We start from the raw sequence: 17,422 nt of genomic DNA, 5'->3' as shown, positions 1-17,422 counted from the left end.
GCCTGTAACTAGCCCCTGTAACTTTTGCAACTGTTACACTAGTTGCAGGCTCGCATCACTTTGAAAGGATTGGTACTTCAAGAAATGTACAGCAGTCTTCCAGACTGCTCTACAAGGTTTTGGTCTTTATTGATGATTGAATGTATCATGACATGTTTTCTTTTTAAACTCTGATGTATATTTTCAACTTGAGCGATCAGTTCACCAATATCAATACAGGCCACTGAATGAGATACACCAAATGGTTAGCTGAAATGGCCCATTTTTGACACATTTTCCTTTACGTGTCTAAAAAAAATAATGTTTCTTTACTGGATGTGTTCAGTTTATCTTATGTGTGTATACCTTCAGGCATAGCGAGTCAAGTCTGTAAAAGAGTATTTTGAAAAATTTCCAGCATTTGATTGTACTCCAGCAATTTCTGATAAATGTTCAATATGTTATTATCCTCCTGTGTTTTATTGGAAAAATATTGTTAGATAAGCTATTGCTGCAAGTTTTTCCAATGGTCATTGTAGTATGAAGGTATATCATCAATCTTTTTCTCTTCAAAATATAGTACAATGACCAATAGAAAATTCAAAGTTCATCATCATACTGACCAAAAGGAGTTCTGCTTTGTTCTGCGATGAAGGAGCGCATAAACGAGGCATACTAGTTATGTAACTAATTTTACTAATTCTTGGAATGATCTTCTTGTTACAGCTTCTGCTACCTTTGAAGACTTTCAAATCCGGCCTCATGCTCTTTTTGTTCATTCGTATCGAGCGCCAGCCTTCTGTGACCATTGTGGAGAAATGCTGTGGGGGCTGGTGCGTCAGGGACTCAAATGTGAAGGTGAGCTGCCATCAGATGTGATTTCTCAGTCTCAGGAAGAGACCTGTCCATTCCACTTATACATGTTGTCTCTGATGCTGCTTTTAAATTGGTTAGGCATCAGCAGAAAATTACAGTAGGCAGAGATGGTAAGAACTATCAAAATAATTAACTGATTAAAGAACTAATCCTTTTGACTGCTTTGAGGCCTCCTAGATATGACTCTGTAATCTGAAGTGCAAAAAAAATTGGTCTATATGTATTTTTAAGGAAAGATTTTCTGTATATTACACTTCCCTTATGAACCTGAGCCTGTACCTCGTTCTATATCACATTAATTCAGATCATTTAGCTGAAATTACTGTCAGTCCATATGAGGTTGTAATATCTTTTTTCATTTTGCCTAACTGTTTGACTCCTGGCAGACAGTATCCAATGGAATATACCATTTTTAGTGAAAGACTACCTTACCTCCCAAGTGCTGATCACAGAAATTTCCTGCAGTTTTAGACTACAGATTTTTGAAAAATCAAAGAAAAAAAACACTGGTTATAGATATAACTGTTCGGAGCTTATAACATTATCTCTTTAAAATTTGTAGAATACAGGAGCTAAATCAGCAGAGTAGAGGAAGAAAGTTTAATCAAAAATAAGGGTGGTGGGTTTGAATTCTTGTTGTTTTTGAAAAAAAAAATAGTTCTTTGCTTTTTCCAGTAATAAACCATAAACAGATGGGTTTAAATTTCTCTTTTCAGGATGTGGTCTAAATTACCATAAGAGATGTGCGTTTAAAATCCCTAACAACTGCAGTGGCGTACGGAAGAGGCGCCTATCAAACGTTTCCCTAACAGGAGTCAGCACCGTTCGGACAGTTTCTGCAGAACCCTCGCCCAGCATGCCGGATGAAGCCCTTCTGGTATGGGATTCCCTAGCTATAGAGGCCATGGGTGTTGCTGATAAGAAACAATGACATTTAGTGCTCTAGGATCTGGTTTTGCTTGTTATAGACTACAGAGGAGGGTGGTGTGTAAATTATAAAGCGTTGCTGTGAGAAAAGGCATCTTGACGTAAAAGGGAGGTCACCAGTTTAAGGTATGTGGGTTTAAGGTATGTGGCACTTCTGATACTCCCCGTAGTCTCCTCCCTTTGGCAAGAATTAGGTTATTTTGAAGGTCTAAAGCTTCCGCCCGTGCTAATGTGAGTAGTTACATATTGGAGGATGTCTTCTCTGGAACTAGAAGTTGAATTTCTTCTGTATCAGACCATTATATCCATTGGTTTATGATATAGGAAAGATTTGCCTCAGGAGAACACTGTGACCCAACCACCATATCAAACATGTAACAGTCAAGGCTATACTAATGAATATTATTGTATGTTATTAATTAGTTGGAGCCTGTGTATTTAGCCTATTTATAAGTGTTTAGAAGAGAGTAGGAGAAATCTCAATTATTTCCTTAAACAGATCTTTGTGGTGAATGTATGTATGTGTATGTGTGTAGATGTATATGTAGATGTACAGTATACACACAGGCACATGTAAATACATGGTATACTTTTATATGCTTTAATATAGTAGTTTTCCATCATGAAAAGAACTCTTCTGAGAACAAAATATAATGACGGGAGTAAATTAGAATGATATGTTGTTTTTTTCCTTTGGCATATTTGTTCCTTTTAATACTCATGGTCATAATATACTTGAATAGTTAAGAATTTACACTGTGTGTGAATGAATCCACTCCTAAGTGAAAGTTTTGAAAACCTGAAGGTTTGAAAGAGAGGAAAGAATTTATAAGTACACACAACAATTATCATGTTTTCCTCTCAATTGGAATATTAAACTTATTAAACTTGACATACTAAAAGGACACTGTTGCAAATGATGTAGACCTGGTGTTACATGCAGTACCATCTACGAACCATAATTATGTACTTATGCTACTGATTATCATTAGTCTAAAGCTACTTGGAAATTAAGGTTAACATTATGAATCTGTGTTTTTAATTGAAAAGCTGCATAAATGAGTAAGGTGCTTAAGTTCTGCAAAAACTGCAGCAAGAAATCTTTATAGGTTATTCATAATTCTCAGTAGGTTGTGTCAGTAATGCTGACTTATTCAGACCAAGACAGAACATTTTGAGGACAGCTGGCCCTAATTCTGAATTGTTTCTGGAATATGGTTAAAAATCTTGTATGAGTGAGTGTCCTGGTATACTCTCTATAAGTACTCATTGCACTGTAGAGTGACAAGAAAACATCTTTAATTATATGACTCTGTTGTTTGCTGATAGATTCTGATATGAAATACCTGTTTTGCAAAGCTACATATTGTAAAACTGTTGAAAACATTAAAACTGCCAGTGAAGAAATACAGTAAGTTTCATATCTACTGCAGGCTATACTTCTCTAAAAGCTTGTAGTCATCAGCGTACCCACGCTGATGATTCAGAACATCACACATGCGCACACACACGCGTGCATGCAGAAAGAAAATATGTTTACAGTAGGTACAGGGATGGGCTTTAGCTTAGAGAAATGAAGTAGCTTTCTGATTTCACCTTTATTTCAGGAAATCATGGTGTCATTTACCAGATTTTCAGAAGTGCTGTCACTTATGGCTTCTATATGTCTTTTGCTTTGGGCTTTTGCATTGAATGTGTTTCAATCCCCCCCCACACCTCTTTTTTTTTTTTAAGTGTGCGTAAGCTTTGTCACTTCTCCTGTATCAGATCTGTCCTTTGGACTCCATTCTTCTGCAGTACTTGTGAGATAAGTTTTATGGCAGTTTATACTGTGGTACCAATCCAAGCATGCACTTTGGAATATCTTTCATTTTTCTACAGTCTGTGTGAATATACTAAAAAATATCATCCTTGCTCACAAAATCGTATCATTCAGTATTAGTATTGGTGTGGCACTTGAATCACTGGTAACAAAATATAGCTTCTGTTTGGGACCACTGAATTCAATCAGATATCTATCAATTCTTTAAATAGGACTAAAATAAATGTTGTTTTTATCCCTATTTACTATATAAAGTCTTAGCAATTGAGAGAGTAGTAGTTCCTGGAGATGTTTCATAGATGGAATTATTAACTAAGTTGTGATTTCAGAACCTTTTGTCAATGCGTGAACCAGGAAGAAGCCAACTGTAGTTCACAATGCTAAATTTACCTTGTAAGTCTGGCTTCTGGAAAAATGCCACTTATGAAGTGAAGGAGTTATACCCTAACTTATGAAATTGTGGCATTTGAAAAATCTTTGAGACAGGATAATGTGGAATCCTGCAAAGGGTACTTTAATTATCCTTTCATAGGGAACCACTACATGCAGACACAGTTTCAGTTTGGGTATAAGTGTTTTCATTTGCCAATGAAGCATTTCATTTGAGCTGAAAATTGACTGGGGGCTACATTTAAGTGCAGCTTTAAAGATCTACCTTCAAAGAATAAAATCTGGGCAATATATTTTTTTATTTTTTTTTTTTATTCTTAACTTGGTAGTGTAAAACTCATCAACAGAAATGCTAAAAACATGTAGAACTAGGAGGAGGTAACCCAGATTTTCTACCCATCATAGCTCAAATGCAATTCTTTTGCATTCTATTCTATAACATAGAATGAGAGTATAAAATAATTGCACATTCCTGCTTGCTTCTAAATAACATTGTTTTCTGTCTTTTTCTCCCCCTTGTTTTTTTGTTCTGTTTTTTCTTCTTTCCAACTTCCTGTCTCAGTCTCCTGTCAGCCCTGGCTATGAGGTATGTACTGAACTTACTCTACTCCCTACCATACTACCAGGAGCGTCCTCTTTTATGATTACCAGTGTCAATGTGAAGAAATGCAGGAATTTAATCAGATTAGTATATTATAATCTTCAGAACTCAAAAGCATTTTTTTTCTTTTAGAAAGAGTAAACTCAGTGTGATACCCCAAAGTCCAGATTCCAAAGAGAAGATCATAATTCTTATACTAAACAGTAAAATTAGCTAACATTAAAATATTTTGATACAAAAGTGGCTTTTTCATTTCTTATGCATGATAGAGGTCATTGGTTGGTCTGAAGCTGTTTTTTTTACTGGCAGTAACACATCGAAAGAAAATTTTAACTTCACTTTTAGAACATTGGGAATTTGATGGAGCAATGTAGAAAATAAACATCTTATTTTAAGCTGAACAAACCTGACCTTTAAGTGCTCACCACCAATAAACTTCTAATACCATAATGCAGTGTAATAGCTTTTTTTCAGAATATGGTTTCATTAAAAAAAAAAAAAGTCAAGGATTCTGTATTTCTGTGGAAATAACATGAACAGTGTACAACTAAGTTACAGCTATATATAAAAAAAGTATCAAGTCTAATGAGAAACAGCATTTCATGTCAAAGGTTGTCCTCTTTGGCTTTCGATAGGGATTTTCTAAAGAAGTTTGTTTTGTGTTTAAAGTTTCGAAAGTTTTTGAAACTATGAAATGTTGGCACCTTTCCCTTGCAGCATATATTTGAGATGCAGCCAGAGAAGATCAGGCTTTGCAAATGTTTTCCTTTTTAGAAATACTACGTAGTTAATCTGAGCAATACTTTGTTATGCTGAAATGAAGATTATCATGGCTGAACATCTTCAAAAGAAATCTCTTCAAAAGAAAATAACTTTATTTCTTCCTAAAACACATATATTCTCATTGTAGTATGCCTAAGTATCATAGTGTGGCCCAGAATTACAACTCCACAGAATACCCATAAAACAATACAAACAAGCATATATAGAACAGGGGGTTTGTAATATCTAAGATAATTTTATTCTAAGTATGTGCTATCTGAAAAATGATGAATCCATCAATCCGGATAGATTACTGTAAATTAATAGGAATTAAAAAATATAAATAAAAAAAAAAAAGCAGTCATGAAAAAAATATTTTTTGAGGAAAAATAAAATTGTGTTTCTTTTGTAAAAGGAAAATATATTACCCATCTATCTTTTTATTTTAAAATACATTTATATGACACAATAGAATTTTATTTCTGTTTATTTTTATATATTTTTATTTATTTTATATATTTATTTATATATTTTCCATTATTTTGGTAAACTTATTCATTCTTCTAGAAGTGATGAATGGTGATGTCTTAAGGTAATTTTATAGACATATCAGAAGTAATTTCTCAGAAAAAGCCTAGCTGAGCTTTACCTTTAAAATAGGAATGCTGTGTCTTCCAGGGCACAAGTAAGTGCAATATTAGAGTTACTTACATATTATCTTTTTTTTTTTTTATGAAGAATCAGCAATTATTTTTTACTTAATAATTTAAAATTTAAATAATTTTAGTTAAAAAGACTATTTACTTATCACTGACAGAATACAAAGCACCAGGTGTTGCCTGCCTCTGTAAACCTGTTATAAGCAGAGCTGGCTTGAGGCTTCTCAGCTATATATAGAAGAGTAATTTTGCAGAACTAGGACAGTGGAGTCTCTGGGAGGGAATTGTCTTGAGTTGTAGGTGGCCATTTTCTCTTTCTTCCCTTGTACCCAGCTCTTAATACAGCTGCTCTTTCCTCTCCCTCCACTGAAATAAGGAGTCCTCATTTCCAGTGACTCCAAAATTCCCACTGTACAAAGCTTTCCTTTTGCACACTCGGACAGAAGACGCATCTCCTTGTCCCAGTTCCGGTCCCTGTTGAGCCTCATGTGCCTCCCCAGCTCACTGGAGTGGAGAAGAGGAGCCCTTGAGGGAGGGGTTAAAGAAGAGCTAGGGTGTTGCAGCTGAGAGCAGCTTCCTGCCTTAAGCGAGTTGTAATTAGTAGGAGTCCTTTTCTGTGGCTAGAGTAGAGTTCATTAGACCGAAGCTCCTCAGAGGCAAAATTAATATTTCCTCTTGAAGAAAGACACTCAAGTTAACTCTGAATTAATGCCACTCATAGTTACATTCTATTCTTGTCACCCCCGAGTTATCCTTCGATGCTCCAGGGATGTACACTGCACTTTCTTCTCTCTCTTATGAGAACTTATTTTCAAAGTGCTTGTTTGTTTAATAAAAAACCCTATGCTATTTTGTGGAGTGATCCTGGAAATTTTCTGAGGTCCAAAGTTAGATGTTATTTAAAACTACTAAAAGTGTAAAATATAAGCTGTGAACTAAACCAATCCTAAGTAATGTTGATGTTGATTTAGTGCCAGATTCACTAGGTGTATCTAGGGTCATGCACTGAACAGAACCGAGGATCAAGAACTCAGTGAATCTGACACTGAAAGTTAAATAGGAATTTAAGTTAATTCCACAATCTTTTAGGTATTATTCTTTAGTTTTCTTGCTTTTGTACAATTATTTAAAATATTAAAACAATAACTCAACAAAAACCATTTAAAAATGTAGTTCATTTTTCCTAAAGCATGGCATGTCTATGACATGCAAAGTCCAACTGAACCCTGAACCCTGAAACATTGTAGGATACAGCAAGTAAATTTGGAATGGCTTACCTTACACACTGCTGTGCCATAAAATAATAGTAGTCCCTGTACTAGCTGCCATGCACTAAATACTGTAGGACTGAAATTCTTATGACTAATTCAAACTACATTAGAGCTTTTCTGACCTAATTTGCCCCAGTGTGATTGTTTCAGAAGTTCATTACAACTAGATGAGATCTAAAAGATGATCGAGCTAATTATTTTAAATTAAAAGAATGCTTTACAAAAGTATTAAATATTGTATCACTTGTGCACCTAATATTTTCCAAATATCTGGGAAGACAGGTAGAAGAGAAGATGGTAAACAGCTTAAGATGTACATGTTCTGCAATTTCATATGTGCCATGTCTGCTGATGTTTTTGAGTGCAACATAAACCCTTGGAGAGGTTTTATGGCTGTTTGGTTCTTCAGCTTGGGAGAGAGGTTCAGGTTATTCTTGTCCTCAGGTAATTGCACCTTGTTCTTAAATCCGCTAGTTTTTAGGAAAGATATACAATAGTAATAGTTGTCAGCTTATGATCCATCATAGAAGTCACCGTGGCTTGAACTGAGGACTTGCAGATGCTCTGCAACTGTGACAGTAGGAATTCTTTAGGAGTGTATGGTACGTCTAAGCAAACAGACATGCAGAGCTAAGTGTTTGTAGTTTCTAAATACTAACAAACACAAGCGTTTGCACATATTGAAAATGCAAAAAAGTGACAAACCCTGCAGCACGCATTTTACTTTCCTATACCATCTCTGAAACATCATCTTAGTGCTGGGTCTTGTGAAATGGTACAAGATCCCAAAGTGCAATTTGTATTTTGAGGAATAGAGGCAATCAGTGCAACCTTTTGTCTCCTCTTACCTGGCTCAAACATAGTCAATGGTGCTTTCCCTTCTAATATATAAGCTTGTTTTTCTACATTGGTAACATCCTGCTGCCCCCAAACTTCCTCCCTTTAGTCAAGCCTTGCCAAGCTGGTTTGGCTAGACCTCCCCTGTCCAATGCCAAAACTGTTTCCAAACCGGAGACTGTGGTTAAGCCCAAAGCCCTGCTGGTTATCCCTGATTCGGTAAGGATGGTATGGAGACGGTATCAGATGGGATGCATTTATGCAGACACCAGGGGAAAAAAAAGGCAATATGTGATAGGGGGAACCAGAACTGTACAAAGATTTCCTGAAGGGTTTTGTCTTGAATTATAACTTGGCTATGCCACCTGTGTACCATGGTATGTGCCTTTTTTATTTCTTTCTTATTAGTTCTATGCAGTAGGCACAACTGAGCTGCTGAGGCTGGCTTATGATGTGGGCATTCTAGTAGTGCAAGAGACTTACATGAAAATACTTTATTACTTAAAATTATTATAATTAAAATTATGAACCACATAATAGAAGATCAAACTAAACCTAAGATTCTTTGAGGAACTTGGGTCTATAAGATGCAGGGAAAAAGCTTAGTGCTAGCTGAGCCCTAATATGCCTGCTGTCACTAGCAAATCCTTTGTCAACAAAGGGCTTTTGTTTGGGGAAATCCCTCACTCTGAGAAGTCAGCATAGTCACACAAGGACTGCTGAAAGCCAGTAATCTTCCCCTTACTTTACAAAATAAGGCAAGTTACAGACACAGCATTCATACCACCGTTCTTACATTGATGTCTGAGTGGAGGAACAGGGTACATCATAATAATTTCCATCTGTGGATAGTTTAATATTAGCAGCTTGTACTGGAGTCAGTTCTTTGATGTGTTTACACATGTGACACTGAAGTGTTTTTCAGACCAGAGCTATCTAACTATGGTGCTTGTAGGATTAAATCATACACTTGACTTAAAGAGAAGAGTGCAAAAAGCCTTGAAAGACAACACAGTTGATTGCATTCTAAGTGTGGTATTTCAGTATATTTAACTGAAGATTTGTTTCTTTGAATTCACTTAATTACAGTCACATAGTTTAATTTGTAAAAGAAAGTCAACATTTGCATTGCATTAAAAACACAGTAGTTCCTGTGGTTACATAGATATCTAGCACGTCATTTGACAGTAGCTTCCTGTGAAGAAGTTGTATATGAACATATTAAGACTTTATCCTCTGCTTTCAGTGTAGGAAGGAAATGCATGTTTCAACAAGCGTGCTTCAACGCTGAAAACGAAACTTCACGCGGACAGTTACTGCTGTTTGGGTTTTTTAAATATACATCACTTTTCTCAGTTGTCCAAGTAAATTAAAAATCTAGCTCGTGTTAGTTTGCTTATTTTGTTAAGGCAAACATTTCAAAAAAGTAGGAATACCTGTGTGGTTTTTGATTTAATATCTCAGTGTAAAGTACAGGAATAATGTCACCATACTTTTTAGATATTGAGCCTGCAAAAGGTTAGCACTTCTTTGTGAACAGTTTTGAAAAGTTACATATTTAGGAGCATATATGATATGTAGCCTATTCTCTTCTGAGTGAAGTTGACTGACTTGAATGGGTTTCTACAAGCATGGCTTAAAATAAGATCATCAAATGTCAAAACTGAAGTATTTATTTTCTGACTCTTCTAGCACGTGAAGCTCTTCAGTCAAGTTTTGTCAGAATTCCTGGGACATTTTTAGTGGGACTGTTGAATTTTTTTTTAAAAAGACAGGCAAACAGCACTCTGTTTTATGTGGAGCTGGATTGCAGGGCTGTTCCTTGTCTTTGCTCCCAAGAGGCCAACTCTGCATCCAGGCTGTCAGCTTTTATTGCTTCCCACTAGTCCCTTCAGTGTCTCTCCAAACTTTCTTTGATTTCTTCGTCTGGGAGGGATAGAAGTGGTGCTAGAAGTCAGTCAGACTCACCCGGGTAAAGAGAACAGCTGAATCCGTTGGCAGGGAATCAGTATTTATTTCAGTTTCTTAATTTTATTTTGCAATGGATTTGGACAAGTTAAAAACACAGACGGAGGGATCTCCTGCTGAGGGATTTTACCTCTGGAGTAACAGTTATATGGAGGATTGTCTCCTTCCTGCAATGACGGTGTTCTGCACAATGACTTTGCGCTTCTAGCTACTGTAGACAAACTTGTTGTGTCCTTAAATAGCTTTTAATAAAGCTCACCACAAACCATAAGTAGCTTCAGTATATTCCAAAAATTTGAAGAAATTGAACAAAAGGAGGGACAAGGCAACAGCTAATAAGAGTCATGCAGAATGCCCTATGTTGGAGAAAAGCTTGGCATCTCTCTCTTTTTGGAATTAAAAAAAAAAAACAACCAAAAAACCAAACCTTTTTTTCAAAATAAAAGAGTAAGCAAACACTGGATTCTATTAGATATTCTCATAGTTTAAGGCATAATTGAATTGAAATCTCTGGATGAGATCAATGTCACTGGCATGGTTGGACATCCGTACAGTTAAATATCTGCACATGTTTCTTTGTGTTTGTTGTCACTTGGAAAATCATATTCTGAGCAGTTAAAGTATAGATTACCTTGCTGGGATGATTGTGCTAAAGGGCTGTTTAGTGTTTGGAGCCGCGCAGGCTGTTAGTTTCCATGGTGTAATCCAGTTAAGCAATCATTTCCTGGGAAGTTTCCAGATTTGCTGAGTCAGTAGTCTGGCTGACTACCAGGAAAAACTAATTTATCTTTCTGACAAACCAGGCACACCGGCCGAAGAAGAAGGTGCTTTGTGGATGAGATTCTTGCTTTTGCACTGAAAATAGGATAGTTCCTGTTTTCCTTTTCTTACAGGGACTTTAAATTGAGGCATCTGTCTGATGCTGGGAGTGCTGAAACTTAAAGTTGAGGGATATTGACAGGAGTTTTGGAAGATACTGGGAGGAGAAGCTTTTCATTGACAAGATGGAGGAAGAACTCCTCCTCCTAATCGGTCATCAGCCGGGTGTGGAGTGACCTCTCTCTCTGCTGCTGCCACCAGCTTCCTTCCCTTGCTACCTCTGAGCAGAAGCAGAGGGTCACGGTGCCTTCAGCTGGACGAGGGAAGGGGCGCGAGTCCATCGTATCAGTCCTGGGCGTGCAGGAGACCAGATCCGTGACTGCTGATGTCTTTTCTAGTTAAGGGAGAAGGTGAAACTCACCTTTACCTCTTACTTGACCTGGAGACACTGTAAATTAAGAATTGGTGGTGTGTTACATGGTGTGCTATGCTGCTGTTGCGCAGCAGCCCAGTGTTTGCAGAATGGCAAAGAAAAGCTGAAATACTTCTGTAAACAGAAAAAGCTGACAAATATTTTCTACAAACAATTTGTTTGAATGAGTTTAGGCCTACCTATTTCCTTTTACTCATTTTGAGGTAAAGGCTATGAAATTTTGTTTTTATGTTATTGAGCTTGTTATACATTCTCAATATGTTATTTTTAACAGAAATACAAGCAACAGTCTGAATAGTAAAATCACATTAAATTGAGGTAGGTAGGGACCAGTCTTGAAGACTGACATCCTGCAGTAGGTCTTCCAGTGCTTATCTTTTGTTTAGTATCCATTTCTCCTTGAACGGTAGGAACACTTCTAAATTCCTAGCAAAAATGTACTTAGTCATTTATTCTCTAACATCGCTCGGCAGCCATGTCAAGTGAGACTTGAAGTAAATCCTTCAAAAACTGTAACTGCATTGACCAATATAAATTTCAAAAAATAAGTTTAATAAACCATAGGACAAAAACCATATCAATAGTAACTTGGTATTTGATCAAAACTGATGATATGATGAACGATTGCTGCAATTATCTTTCAGAAAGTGTAGAGCACACTTTTTGTGCAACCTGACATTTTTTTCAGAACCATCCAGAAGCATATACGAGTGCATTAAAACTGAGAAACTCGCCATCAAACTGAAAAGGCAAAAAATATAGCAAATCATTTTTCCCACACTCATACTGCATCACACCTAAGATTTGATCGGACATCATCTAGGCAGTTCATCTCAGTGGTCAAAGCCAAAGCTGTAGGGAAGCCTGTCTCTCTCTGTTAATCATGTGAGTGCCTGGGATTAGTCTCAGTGCATTTCAGCACCACTGCTGAAGTTTCTATAACCTGGGAGACATTTGGTGAGGAAAAACTGGACCAAATCAGCTTTCTAAAATCTTTTGAGCATTAGGTTAACTAGATGTAGGTAATTTGGACTTCTGAAGAGCTTTTAGCTGTATTCAGTTGCCAGAATATTTTTTGATTTGACAATAATTTGGAAAATGAAGGCAAAGAATGACAATACAACGTAGATTTAGTTTAGGTGATATTAGGCAGGGTTCTAAGAGAGATCATAATATTAGGTGATACTTGGGTCACTTGTACTTCAGACAAGAGTAAGTTTGTCAAGAAATAGTTGTAGTGGCAGGAACAGTAAACTGAAATATTAATTTGTTGCAGTGACATAATGAAAGCAAACCATAGAACTCTTTCCCCCTAGAAATTCTTACTCCTTTTCAAATAAAATACATTTTAAAAGAATGGTGTCACTACATGTGAAAAGTCCACCAAATGTCTATATTCAAGACAAAGACAGGAAACTGTTGTGACCAATTCCTTGCAGGTGGTGATTAGAGTTAAGGCAAATCTTTAAAGAATTCCTTTATTCAAAAAGAAAATACTTATATTAAAATGTACTATGTCACATGTATAACTGTTCTTGTTGTGAGACTGAAGAGCAGATTCAGAGCTAGATATCTGACTGTAGCATAGGGCTGAGAATGTAACTTGTAAGGCACTGCACTAAGAGTGAAGTAGCATCAATCTGCGCCAAGCCCGCCCCTATTCTACATACAAGACTGAGAGGACCGCGTGAGTATTTCTGGCTCCTCTTGTGAGCTTCGTCCTGTCCACAAGTACTGAGGATGTAATTTGCAGGTAGTTTGTACAAGCTGAACAGTGCAGTTCGCACTGTATATGTGGGCTCATTCTTCCTTCCTGCTGGGCTTCTACCCTCCCTACCAAAGTCCTGGCCATGTTGACTTCATGAGACTTAATGCAATCTGCCTTGGAAATATTAGGCAAACAATGTTGCTAACTAACATATATTAAATTAATTTAGTCCTAAACTAACATTACTTTGAGTTTTTTTCTCATATGCATGAGTGCTTTACAGAGCGTGAAGGTCTAAAACTCGGGAAGTAAACACATAGTATCAAAGTACATACTCATACTTTTTCCACTATTAGTTGTGATAAAGGCAGATACCTTCTTATACTTGTTTAAATCTAGTTAGTTTGTGGTGATCACACGTACCTGGCTCATACAATGTATTTTGCATATTTCTCCTTGATTTGACAGGACTCCATTAATACAATGAATAAGCATGTGATGTTGGCATTGTTGTCAATTAGCAGGGTAGCTCTAATGTTCAGCAAATCTATTGCATATGTGTCTTTGGAAAGACAGGTAGTTCTGCAGTGTAACCAAAAGAAAATTGTTGATCTGCACAGTAAGAAACCTGTCTGATCTTTGGAAGGAAGAAACTTCTTGGGGTTTTTTGCTGTTTACAAATGGCAAATACACTATGAAGGCAAAGCCTGGAACTCTTTAATTTTTTCTGCCATCAAAATTACTTTTAAATTCCTCATTACTCCAAGATTGTCAGACAGACGCATACAGAAATGTATATTTATATTCTGGTGACCAGGAAATAATAATCAGTCAACCTTCTCAGATGAAGAATTTCCTATAACGTTATTAGTTTGAAACAAAACATTTTTTCAAGTTAGGCCAATCTGAAGTTTCAGCTACTACAGCTTTTAGAACAGTGCAAGGCTCACTGGGAATGACTCATTTCTAGCCTTCAGTTATCAGATTATTTGCAGATGACGGTGAGAAGATGCTGAGTTTTAAATGATCAAGCTGCATCTTGTCACCTTTTTTTCTCCTTTCCATATTAACTGTGCATGTAGTTTGGTTGTTTCTCAAGGGTGATTCTTAGGAGAAGGCAGTTTTCTGGGTCAGTTGCTCTGGGATAATTACCATATTTACATCTAAATGAATTTAGTAGAGAAACTCGTTTCTTTCAGGAATTCTTTTGATTCCATATCTTAGACACTGTGTCTCACTTCATACATATTTATATATATATTCATTTAAATACCTATTGTGATCTATTGTGCATAATCTAAATGTGGTAAGGTTAGCAATAGCAAAAATTATAACTAAAGGGGATGGAAAATACTAATCTGTTTTCTATCAAAAACCTACATGCACATAGAATAAGGTAATAATTTTGTTACTGTTTATAAAAAAAAATACAGCCTTTCAAAGCTACCTTTGATATAAAACAGAAAATGAAAGGTAAAAATGGCTTGTGTTTTTATCACAACACAAAATGCTTTTCTGAGACATTTTTAGTGAATATTTTCATTTTGGTTTTAAAAAAATGTATTTTTAAATAAAAACCTGTTTCAATCACGGTGTGAAATGGATGATAGTAGTGTTGGCAAAGATATTGTTTGATACCATTCAAATCTTTCAAAAGCAGTCTGAGAGGGGTATGTTGCATGTTCTGTTGCTGTTTTAAAGCACTTACATTACTTTTTGACACATGACTTACTGTTCTTGAGGTGAGTGAATATGTGAATATGATATTCTTTTAGAAATAAGTACATCACGATTATTTCAAATGTTCTTTTTATGTATTTCACAGCAAAAGACGCCATCAGAATCATTCACTGGGCGAGAGAAGAGATCAAATTCACAGTCCTACATTGGACGGCCTATTCAGCTAGACAAGATCTTACTGTCCAAGGTTAAAGTGCCTCACACTTTTGTCATCCACTCTTACACACGGCCAACAGTTTGCCAGTACTGTAAGAAGCTTCTCAAAGGGCTTTTTAGACAGGGTTTGCAGTGCAAAGGTAAGTAAACGCCCTTTAGGAACATAAAAGCTAAGCATAATAAAATTAGTAAATTAGCATTTGAGTAGTTACTATGTAGCCTTACTCATGATTTCTTCACTAAACTGTCTAGATGTAGGCACATGTACAATTACTTTGGATTAAGCTGGAACCAAAATTACAGTAATTGCTGTTCTGCAGGAGCCGGCTGCATGGCTGTTCATTCTTACCCTGAGGTGTATCTGCAGTAGCTCACATCTTTTTCATTCAGGTGTAAATTATCTTGTACTTGGCACTAGGCAAGCCTGTGCTCACAGGAAGTTACAGCAGAATAGTTAACACAAAGGACTGTACTCTCACCTTTATTGCTTTCAATCTACAAAGTCTTATACTTGAATCGAAGCATGTGCCTGAGTCCCAGCAGTTCAGGGGTCTGGGGGAGTTGTAATGGAAATAAAATAAGATAAGCTTATATGAGAAATTAAAAAACACATTTTTTTCAGTGTGACTAATGTGCTCTCAAGTCTCATGGTGCTGTACCTTAGTAGGTGCCAAAGTGAATCAAGTCCCTTGGATTGTAGCCTAGATTACTGGCTCACCTTATCCGAGAGTGCCCATAAATACAAAGCATTGGGCATGCTGGTGTTAGATAACATTGGCTACCAGATCCTTAAAATCACCTTCCTTCTATTAAAATAAACAATAACTTACAGAATTATCAGTATACTTTGTGTTGCTTCTTTGAACTAACACCCTGCAAAAATTCAGAATTGCATTCATTTAACTTAAGATGTGATTCAGCTAAAGCAAAGCCTCTATGAAGGCATCACCTCTTTCAGTTCATTTTGAATCCCAGTGACATAAGCAAATATTAACTTGAGTTTTTTAACAAATCGTTTGCCTACAGTTTGGCACGTCTGTACCTCATTTGATTTTTGGATCAATCTGAAGTTAAATAATTACAAGGATATAGAGAACCTTAGTATATTTCTTCCTTCCTGACTCTTTGCTTTTCCAGGTGTGTTAATAAGTTACAGCTCTTAGTTTAAGTAAAATGTTTTCCGTAAGCCAAAAGAAAACAGTTAAGATGACATCTAATAAAGTGTTACTTACGGATAGGAAAAAAGTAAAGGTAGAGTGAAATAAAAATATCTGGAAAATAAGGAAGGTATTGAAGGAACCCTCCACTGAAAGCTGTCTAAAAGTTGCTTTGAGATGTAAAGAACAAATATGTTCTCACTTATAACTGTTGGCTAGGGTTCTGCTATTTCAATGTTCAGTCGTCAGTATTTGATATGTAGTCAATCTCTTAAGCTGCAGTGGATATACTGCAGCCCAATCTGCTTCTTTCACTGGAAGAGGAGTTCTGGCTTTGCAGCCAAGCACTCAGGTCTCCCAGTCGCTCCCCTAGAAGAGTAGAGCACATGCTTGACTGCAGCTAGTGCCTCCACTCAACTGCCCTCAGTAACGCGTTCCTCTCCCCTCAGGGACGCACACTTCTAGCATCTTCATCCTGTCCCTTCCACTGGCAGGTGGTGTGCAGCCAGCCTAAGGAACGCTCTCCGGACACATTAACTTTGTATGAGTGAAATGGTAGGGCTTGACATTTATAGGCTGGATAGCAGGAAAGAAATATAATTGTGTCACAGAAAAAGAGAAATTATTTTACCGTATCTGTTTTTTTTCTTCTCAGACTGTAGGTTCAACTGTCACAAACGCTGTGCTCCTAAAGTGCCAAATAACTGCCTAGGGGAAGTTGCCATTAATGGAGGTAAGTTGCCTTAACAATTGTTTCTGTCATTGTTTAAACCATCAGTTAAATAAAAGAGAAATGTAAAACTGTGACTTGTACAAAGACACGTTTTTCTATTGCTTGGGACTGGCCTTTCCTCCGCAATATTTCTGTTGTCCATCGAAGATGAAGCATGGGAGGAACCCTATGAGTGGTTCATACACCATCAGCTCTGAGCGTGTGTCATCCAGATAGGTGGCACTACAGACAGGCTCAGCTGTGCCACAGACTTGGTGTCAGCAGCAAAATGGCCAGGTGATCACGGCCTGTTGAATGCAGAATGCCAAAGTACAGCAAAGTGCCACACGTGTGAGAAGTTGGCATTCACCTGTCAGATTTGCTCAGAATTGCTTTTTGATCTGGGGAGGAAACAAAAGTTACTTTCAGGATAATCTTCCTGAGAAGAAGTATACCTGGAAGAACTGGGAAGGTCATCCAGGAAAAAATTCCACTGCTTACTGTTGGTGTAAAACTAATCCTATCAGTTGCCAGAAATACAGGCTTGAATATCTGCCGATTTTCCCATACAAGTGCTGTCGGTTTTGTGTCAAGTATAGGAAAGT

At 36.8% G+C, this 17,422-nt stretch overlaps 1 protein-coding gene across 3 annotated transcripts in view; it reads left to right on the top strand.

Annotated features, from left to right (window-relative positions):
* PRKD1 (protein kinase D1) overlaps positions 1 to 17,422 on the top strand; it is a 154,706-nt gene that overhangs the window by 107,312 nt on the left and 29,972 nt on the right. For 2 of the 3 annotated variants that reach the window (XM_054827171.1, XM_054827173.1), the window contains 5 exons: positions 706 to 837; positions 1,572 to 1,732; positions 4,557 to 4,580; positions 14,878 to 15,088; positions 16,761 to 16,838. In XM_054827171.1, coding sequence (XP_054683146.1) covers positions 706 to 837; positions 1,572 to 1,732; positions 4,557 to 4,580; positions 14,878 to 15,088; positions 16,761 to 16,838 — 606 coding nt within the window. The remainder of the gene's footprint in view (positions 1 to 705; positions 838 to 1,571; positions 1,733 to 4,556; positions 4,581 to 14,877; positions 15,089 to 16,760; positions 16,839 to 17,422) is intronic. The other variant, XM_054827172.1, reaches the window with a different exon arrangement.

The sequence above is a fragment of the Grus americana genome, chromosome 5, assembly GCF_028858705.1.
Source record: "Grus americana isolate bGruAme1 chromosome 5, bGruAme1.mat, whole genome shotgun sequence".
NCBI classification, from domain to species: Eukaryota; Metazoa; Chordata; class Aves; order Gruiformes; family Gruidae; genus Grus; species Grus americana.
The sequence above is the reverse complement of the archived record's forward strand: the minus strand, read 5'-3'. Positions and strand labels throughout refer to the sequence as shown.